General features: G+C 27.7%; 3 protein-coding genes across 4 annotated transcripts; 2 read left to right on the top strand and 1 right to left on the bottom strand.

Moving 5' to 3' along the window:
- Window positions 1-295: 295 nt before the first annotated feature.
- LOC117236626 (beclin 1-associated autophagy-related key regulator) lies at window positions 296-3820 on the bottom strand. Of its 2 annotated transcripts, none has more exons than XM_033499753.1 (9): window positions 3350-3820; window positions 2978-3083; window positions 2804-2885; window positions 2499-2736; window positions 2142-2323; window positions 1919-2090; window positions 1596-1772; window positions 1397-1526; window positions 296-1309 (listed from the first exon to the last, which is right to left on the bottom strand). In XM_033499753.1, exons 1-9 carry the CDS (start codon window positions 3547-3549, stop codon window positions 1145-1147), a joined length of 1452 nt encoding a protein of 483 aa, XP_033355644.1. In that variant the 5' UTR covers window positions 3550-3820; the 3' UTR covers window positions 296-1144. The 2 variants fall into 2 exon arrangements, with proteins under 2 accessions (XP_033355644.1, XP_033355645.1); XM_033499754.1 differs by having other exon boundaries at window positions 1919-2075; window positions 3350-3819.
- A 341-nt stretch (window positions 3821-4161) lies between these two features.
- Window positions 4162-7428, top strand: LOC117236624 (probable cleavage and polyadenylation specificity factor subunit 2). The gene is made up of 11 exons (XM_033499748.1): window positions 4162-4288; window positions 4447-4647; window positions 4728-4887; window positions 4982-5333; window positions 5408-5718; window positions 5793-6052; window positions 6130-6315; window positions 6391-6760; window positions 6823-7017; window positions 7081-7218; window positions 7295-7428. The coding sequence occupies exons 2-11, from the start codon at window positions 4499-4501 to the stop codon at window positions 7385-7387; spliced, it is 2214 nt and encodes a 737-aa protein (XP_033355639.1). The 5' UTR covers window positions 4162-4288; window positions 4447-4498; the 3' UTR covers window positions 7388-7428.
- A 547-nt stretch (window positions 7429-7975) lies between these two features.
- Window positions 7976-9481, top strand: LOC117236629. Its single transcript, XM_033499756.1, has one exon. It carries the CDS (start codon window positions 8013-8015, stop codon window positions 9306-9308), a length of 1296 nt encoding a protein of 431 aa, XP_033355647.1. The 5' UTR covers window positions 7976-8012; the 3' UTR covers window positions 9309-9481.
- The last annotated feature ends 68 nt before the right edge of the window (window positions 9482-9549 follow it).

The following is a 9549-nucleotide window of genomic DNA, read 5'->3' as shown; positions in this document are numbered from 1 at the left end:
GTAGATATTAAATAATTTGAATTGTTACTTTAAAGAAATATTTAATTAGAAAAACGTAATTTACTACAAGAATTACATATATTTTAAGGATAATATAATGGTGCATCTATGCTACATTGGTAAATTTGTGCTTTAGTAGTAATAATATATAAATCATTTTTGATTTTTACTAAATCTACATAATATATCTCCAACAACACCTCAAATACAAAATTTACTTTGATATCATATATGTTATTCTTAATTTTAACTTAATTTAATGAAAAGTCATTAATCTAATACAACCTTGCTTACATCCATATTATGTATAGTATATTGTCAGGTATGAAGTGTTTAACAGGTCATATCTTTTTCGATATATGATCAAAAATATGTGTGAAATATATATGATATGATCATATCTACATAAAAGTGATAACATTTTTAAGATATGGTTTTCCTATCAGAGATATTATATCGCTTATAAAACATATTAAGTAGTTTTAAGTAACAAACTTGTTACCTGATTTGTCCAATTGTATATATTTGTAGAAAACCAAAATACTATAGACCTTAAAACATTATGTTAAAATCATGTTGTAATAACTTAGAAGTACACGGATAATATCATGATAGTAATGACACCTTTAATGCGAGGAAATATTTTATGTATATGTTAACAGATACATAATTACACAAAGTGCAGTGAGCATAAAAAAGGCAGTCGTATTAAACTCACATCTTATTAATGAATCATATTTATAAGTAAAGAATTATTGAAAATGTAATATTGTGTTCAAACTTGCTTGCTTGTACACTTACAAAATTTGTACCACAGAATTACGATCTATCATCAGCATACTGAAAGTATTTGGAATTATATTACAAATAATAGCACAAATCAGTATATTATATAAATAGTTCAAAATAAACTAATCATCAGATCTTACAAAATTTGTTATCACGGAATTAAACTATTTCACGTACCATATATGAAGTAATAAATTCATACATGTATTTACAGTACATTATACTTTTAAACATTCATTCTTCAGTATTTCACATTTTTTGGAGCATTGTCAATTTTGTGTCTTTTGCTACATATGTCCTTACATATGTAGTTATGATTTGTATAAAAAGAGATTTATTAATTAAATAAAACAGTCTATTTGTTTGTTGTCCAACCACGCCAAATAGAGGCTATACTAGCTGCAGCACTTGTAACTAAGCCTCCAGCAACACTTTGATTCACTTGCATACTAGATGATTGTTGACTAATCATTGCACCAGGAATGGGAACTGCCATTTCAGGACAAGCAACATTTGGTACCTATAAAAATGAAATATTTATATAATATACATGAGACATTATAAAATGACACATCAGCCGTTAGTAAATTAATCAAAGCAAACTTACAGCTTCCCAATCCCAATTAAAAGTATCTTCCTCTTCATCAGAAGCAGAATCGTCGCTATTTTCTAAATCGGGAACTAATTGACTGTGCAATTGTGCTACAATATTTGAATCAACTTCCATTGGACCAATTCTGTCATAATACACAAATCATTAATCTATTAGTGTATAATAACAATAAATAAATATAATAAATATATACCTTCCAAGATCACTAATTTCAGTATTGAGCAAGTGCATTAGATTTTGCAGAGTATGCATTGGATGTAAAACTGCAGTGTTGGTATTTTGTGTAAAACATAAATGTAATACATTGCTATTAAGCCTTGCTACTTTCTTGGCAAATTTTTGATCTGACATCTCATTTCCACAAAATTCTCTGAAAATATTTAAAAAGCAAATTTTAATAACATCCTATCTTTATTGCAATGATTGATATACAAAATATTACATGTAATCCTATCTCTACTTCAATGATTCATACAAAAAATATTGCATATAAAAAATGAAATATTTTTGACATACCCATAAGCAAGTTTATATGGTAGCCTTACATTAACATAATAAGCAATAATATTAACCAACTGTGTAGCATAAGTTAAAGCAGCACTGATATTATATGCTGGATTGTGCATTGCAGTCTCTTTATTTGCACCTGGTACTCCATCTTTATTTGCTGCCACTAAAACAGATGTGTCTGATATTTATAAAATTTATTTAAAAAGTTCAAGCTAAATGGCATATGTACCCCATAAAGAATAAGCACTATAATCTCCACTTCCTGGTAAAGTTGGGGCAACTATACGATGTTGGACTTCTAGAGCATTTTCTGTATCATTTATCCATCTGCCTCTAACATATGATGTTCCAGATGCATCTGCCAATGCACAAGTTACATCTGAACTAGCATCTTCCTCGCTACTACACAGACTAAAAACAGTTAATATTTTCTTATCAATTTTTATTGATTAAAAAATTACTTCTTCTATAAAAACAAGTAGAAAAATGTTTAATAAATAAATTTTGATCATCAATATGATCAAATATTTGATCATAAGTTTCACAATTTCTAATAATTTGTTAGATAGTTAATGGATATTATTACCTTCTACTAGGTTGCACTTTAGATAATGGAAAAATATACTGAATTAATTGTTTAGCAGCAGTTCTGATGACTTTTTTCAACTGCTGTCTTTTCCTATCTACCGCTTCTTTTTGTTTTTCTTGTTTTGCTCTCAAACCAGTAACATAACGATGTAATTTTTCTACTCGTTCTTCATGTCTAGGTAATCTAAGTGCTAACTGAGAGTTTACGTCTTTGAGAATATTTAAACGTTGATTACCTGCATATTATTAAACTTCATTTAGTCTAGCACTTTCCTAAATATTACATAATTATGCTATATATACCTCTGTTTATACTTTGCCTCGTTTCATTCACTAATGACTGGAGTAGTCTAACTCTTTCTTTACAAGTATTTATATCACATATCTACAAACACAAAGAATAATTAAATACAATGATAGTATACAAAAATCCATATTTTTTTTATTATTGACTTTAAAATATTAAATATAAAATACCAATTTATCCCTTTGTTTATGTTTTTCAAGAGCTTTTACACATTTTTCTTCCAATTGAGCTCTGGCAGCTTTCAACCGTAAAAGTCGCAATTGTTTATCTGCAAACCTGTTCAGATACCGATCAGAATAAAATATAATATTTTAAAAATAAAATATTTGAACGTATATAATTATTACTCATATGAATTAAAAGTTTGGAAACTGATGCATCGAAACTTCATAACGAATCTTTTTCGTAATTTAGTGAGAATAAAAATTTATTTTTATACTCAACATCATTAGAAATATTTAAAGAATGTTTGGTGCCAAACAAAGCTTTAATACATAAAAATAAATGGTCAGTAAATACGTAAATTATAAGAATATATTCACCGTTCAGAATAAACAGAAGTTGAATGGATAAAATCTCCATTTTGAATACACTGCCGACAATGAAAAATTCGGCGACTATTATGGCACAGTGGGCACTTTAATAAATTCACGCTTAAACGATTTGAAACGTCTTCCAATTCTGACGAAAGCTGAAAATCTGCAGGTGCTGTACAAGAACCATCGGAACTGCTTGTCGCCATAACCAAGACCAAGAACAATAAGCTTTCGTTTGTCTGTTGTCACTCATCAGCTGATCTGCTATTTACTTGCAATCTCCCGCCACTCCGTTACATGATATTTTTATCGCGTATCTTCACTTTTATACTTATTCATACTACATACACGCGACCTAATTTCACACAAAATTTCCATATAATTCGACGAGTAATCGTTGAATTATGGAAAAAACAAACTTAAATCTCAACTTACGTATCTCATAGCTACACCGTGACTGCAATCGTCTTGAAAAAAGTCCCGTTATGCTACGAGGTAAAGAGAGAGACAAAGAATGTATACATAAATCTTAGAATGTATTTGTAAACACAGTTATGGTAAAACACACATAGATACCAATCTGAGTAATATTATGACTTTTCTTCTTTGAGATGTATAAAAATTATTAGAAAATTACTCGTTTATATTTCACTTATAATTTTATTTAAGTTATACATTTTACATTGGTTTATAGTTATTAATTACTTTTTGCTGTACTTTTTTCTTTAACTTACAGATTTATAATTATATACTTATGAAATATTCATTGTAATTTATATAACATTGACGAAATTATTCATTTTTCTTACTATGAAATACCGGAACTGTAGCCAAAAGTCAATTGTACCGTTTGTTGATTGTTTTCTAAGCTTAAGAAAATATTTTGAAATATTTTGTTTTCAAACATTTCCATACATTTAGAAATAATTAAATTAATATTAGACGGTAATAAATGTTTTTTTTTTTTTAATATTTTGGCATTCTTTTAAAGTTATGAATCTATTTATAATTAATCATACCTTTATGTTAGGTTATGTTGGAAGTATACATAATGAGTTCTATAATAATTAAGAAATAAAAGCATATACTAAATGAATTTTTAGGTATTATCTATTATTTGTATATATTTTAATAAGTGAAAAAAAAACAAAGACAATGACGTCAATAATAAAACTTCACGCTATTTCTGGGGCTATGGATGAATCTCCTCCTTGTTATATATTGCAAGTTGATGAATTAAGAATATTACTTGATTGCGGATGGGATGAAAATTTTGATCAAGAATTTATAAAAGAATTAAAACGGTTGATAAATTATTATATATTATTTGAATAATTATAAATGCAATAGGAAATTTTAACTAAACAATACACTATTATTTCAGACATGTTCACCAAATAGATGCAGTACTCTTATCATATCCAGATCCATTGCATTTGGGTGCTTTACCATATCTAGTTGGAAAATGTGGATTAAATTGTCCAATATATGCTACTATTCCTGTATATAAGATGGGACAAATGTTTATGTATGATATGTATCAGGTATTTTTGATGAAAAGAATTTCAATTATTTTTTTATGATAACATAAGAAAAAATCATATACATACAAAGGACATTTATGCTTATTTATTATAGTCCCGTCATAATATGGAAGACTTTGATCTTTTTACACTTGATGATGTTGATGCAGCATTTGACAAAATAGTTCAGTTAAAATATAATCAAAGCATTTCAATGAAAGGAAAAGGATATGGAGTTACTTTAACACCTTTACCAGCTGGTCACATGATTGGGGGAACTATCTGGAAAATTGTAAAAGTTGGCGAAGAAGACATAATATATGCTGTTGATTTTAATCACAAAAAAGAACGACATTTAAATGGTTGCGAATTAGAAAGACTACAGAGACCATCTTTGTTAATAACAGATGCTTTCAATGCTACTTATCAGCAAGCAAGACGTAGAACAAGAGATGAGAAATTAATGAGTATGAAAATAAATGCTTATGATAATTCCAGCAATAAATTTTTATAGTACTTTATATGCAATAATAATTTACAGCAAACATTTTACAAACATTACGTGGAGGTGGAAATGTCTTGGTCAGTGTAGATACAGCTGGTCGTGTATTAGAATTGGCTCATATGTTGGACCAATTATGGCGTAATAAAGAATCTGGTTTACTTGCATATTCTTTGGCTCTTTTAAACAATGTTAGTTACAATGTTGTTGAGTTTGCTAAGTCACAAATAGAATGGATGAGTGATAAATTAATGAGGAGTTTTGAAGGTGCTAGAAACAATCCATTTCAGTTTAAGCATTTACAACTATGTCACAGTATGGCAGAATTAAATCAAGTTCCCAGTCCAAAGGTTAGAATATCTTTAATAAAATTATAACTTACAAACATTATAATTGAAAATACATTTATATACAAATACTCTAGGTTGTACTTGCAAGTACTCCAGATATGGAATGTGGTTTTTCAAGAGAGTTGTTTTTGCAATGGTGTGGTAACCCCCAAAACAGTATTATATTAACTAGCAGGACATCACCAGGAACACTTGCAAGAGATTTGGTTGAAAAGGGCGGTAATAGAAATATTACATTGGAGGTGAAAAGGAGAATTAAGTTAGAAGGACTTGAATTAGAAGAATATCAAAGAAAAGAAAAATTAAAGCAAGAGCAATTGAAACAAGAACAAATGTACATGATTGCATAATATAAAAATTGTCTTATTCTTAAAATATCTCTTATTCCTTGAATACTTTTTTACCTTTTAGGGAGACTGCTGATGTAAGTTCTGAATCAGAAGATGAAATAGAAGTTGGTGGGGGAAGAGGAAAACACGATTTATTAGTAAAACAAGAAAGTAAACCAGGATTTTTCAAACAAAGTAAAAAACAACACCCTATGTTTCCATTTTTAGAAGAAAAAATTAAAATCGACGAATATGGAGAAATTATAAGGTATTACTTTATTAAATTAATAATAGCTATGTATAATAAGTTTTAAATATTTATATTGATTTGTATATATCATAGACCAGAAGATTATAAAATAGCAGAAACTATGCCAGAAGTGGATGATAATAAAGAAAATCTGGAAACAAGACAAGAAGATACTACTCATCATCCAGAAATACCCACTGATATCCCAACAAAATGTATTCAAGTTACACGTACAATGACAGTTAATGCATCTGTCACATATATAGATTTTGAAGGTAGATCTGACGGAGAATCACTACAGAAAATTTTAGCGCAATTAAGACCACGAAGAGTTGTACTAGTTAGAGGATCACAAAAGGACACTGAAATCCTGGCTCAACAAGCACAAAGTGCAGGTGCACGAGTGTTTATTCCAGGGAGGGGAGAAACATTAGATGCTACAACAGAAACGCACATATACCAAGTAATATTTAATTAATTTTTGTAAACCAATGTGTATAAATTAAAATGTCGCTTTTTGTTCAGGTTCGTTTGACAGATGCGCTTGTTAGTGGCTTAAACTTTTCAAAAGGAAAAGGTGATTCTGAGGTAGCATGGGTTGATGCAATGATAACTGCTCGTGATCAGATATGCCGAGATGCTGTTGCAGGTACCGAGTCAGATGATGTAATAGATCAAAGTGACAAAATACTTACATTGGAACCATTACCATTAAATGAGGTATGTATTCATACAAAAATGAAGTTTTAGTTTTTACAATATAAATGTATTTATAAATTATAGGTACCCGGCCATCAAACAACATTTATAAACGAATTAAAACTATCTGATTTTAAACAGATTTTGAACAAAAGTAATATTCCTTCTGAATTTAGTGGAGGTGTTTTATGGTGTTGCAATAATACTATCGCCGTTAGGAGGGTTTGTATTTAATATCATCAAAATATAATAATCTGATAAAATAAAAATATTTTATAGTTTAATACGATCTTTTTAGCATGAGGCTGGAAAAGTAATATTAGAAGGCTGCATTTCAGAAGATTATTATAAAGTACGCGAATTGTTATACGAACAATACGCAATTGTATAAATCATCTTTATACTAATAAATTTAAATTTAATACAAAACTACTTATTGTTTTTTTATTGTGCAAACCTTAAAAATAATTTCTAAAAAATCCTTTCAAACGTTACGTAAGGAAAAATAATAATAAAATGCAATAAATATTTTATATCTATATATGTACATGCATGATCATTTAAAAAATTGGCGCGAAAGATTACTAACCTAGCAGTTTTTATTTGGTTATCAAACGCTTGAATTAATCTCCAACAAATATAGATTGCAAGCATTTAAATTAATTTTCAATAATAATACAGTGTAAGAAATGGAAATTTAGTGAACAATAAGTTCAACAATTGGATTAAATAGTAAATGGGATATTTCAAGAAAATGTCAACATATTATACGTATCTCAAAGTAAAACTTTTAAATACATTATTTTCAAGGTGTACGTAAATAAAAATTTATAAAACTCGTATAATAATAATACCTAATTTCTTAAATAAAATTTTTGTTTCAGAATTCCATTTATACCTGAGATAATCCAATTCACAAATTATAAACTGCCATATGTTTTAATTGATACAATTAATTACAATTACAATTATTAATTACAATTATTAATTACAATTATTACGTTAAATCTTGAAACATGCGAAAATATTACCAGGCTGCACTTGTAATAATTGCTGTAGTGAGTCTAATATCCTTATTATTTTATAGACATGAATATAACAAATTAAGATATGTTTTAGAAGTTTTTAATTACTTTGGTAAGCCAAATCAGAGAAGTGAAATAAACTGCACAAATAATGTGCCAATGTTTACTAAATTTGATATGAAATTTGAAGAACCACTCTCTGCTTGGCAAAGATTAGATGATGATCTATATGTTTATTCTGCATATAATATACGCGACAAAGAAATTCAAGTAATAGGTTTTGGTTCATCAAATAACATTAAGGATATGCAATGTCAAATACTATTTGAAAATGAAATTGAACCAGTTTTAGGAAGTTTTAGTTATCTTTCAATTAGTAATAATTTAAATAGCACCGACAAAAATGTTAATTATGGAGGATATCATTTCTATTGTGCATACAAAACAAATAAAATACCAGTAGGAATAATGTTTCTTACAAAATCTAATTTAGATGCTCACAATATACCTATATTACCAATAAAAAGCCAACCTCATAATTTAAATTATATTAATGCTGGAGTATGCATAGCACCACCATTAACAAAACCAATACAGTTATTACAAATGATTGGCTTTATACAGTTTCATGACATAATTGGCGTAGATAATTTTATAGTGTACGATTTTGGTATTCCAAATCAATATAATAATAACCTTAAAGAATTATTTAAATCTCAAGATCCATATTGGAAATTTACATACACAGTAGTGCCATGGAATTTTCCTTTTCCTGCTACTCACCCTACTATAATAAAAGACTTGATACAAGCAGATTGTTTGTACCGTACATATAATAAAGTTAGGTATATCACTACATTATCTTGGGAAGAGTATATAATTTTAAGATATCATCATTCCCTTATAGATTTAATGACAGATTTTAAAAAATCTAGAATGAAAGCAGATCGTTACAAATTAAAGACATTAACATTTTGTACACAACAAATTGATGATACAACCAATAGGAATGTAACATTCATAATATTTAAAAAACTACATTATGACTCAAGTATCCCTGATAATCAACCAATTTATATTTATAATACACTTGAAGCATTAAACAAAAATAATATGTATACACGAGATATTGGAAAAGATTTAGTTACATTAAATCGTTATCAGTATTGTCCTGGAAAATCAAATCTAGAAACAGGTACTAAAGATACTTCAATTTTAAGATTCATTGAAGATATACAGAATTCACAAATATTTCGAAAATTTATAACAGAGAATAAATTTCTATAAAATAATCACAAGTAATAATTAGATTTAATGTATCTATAAGATAATTTTAGTCTGAAAGTTATTATTAGGAAAAAGTAATTAATTTTTATATGTATTGTAAGATATAAATATAAGAATACAATATTGTATAACGTGTATATAACATGTATATAAAACTTTGTTACAAAGCAGAATGATTTAGATTTTAGTATATAGAATTCCATAATTTATGTATAAATATTTCAACTTCCCAATATTATCT

This window comes from Bombus vosnesenskii, unplaced genomic scaffold, assembly GCF_011952255.1.
Source record: "Bombus vosnesenskii isolate JDL3184/JDL3185 unplaced genomic scaffold, Bvos_JDL3184-5_v1.1 scf7180000013351, whole genome shotgun sequence".
NCBI lineage: Eukaryota > Metazoa > Arthropoda > Insecta > Hymenoptera > Apidae > Bombus > Bombus vosnesenskii.
The sequence above is the reverse complement of the archived record's forward strand: the minus strand, read 5'-3'. Positions and strand labels throughout refer to the sequence as shown.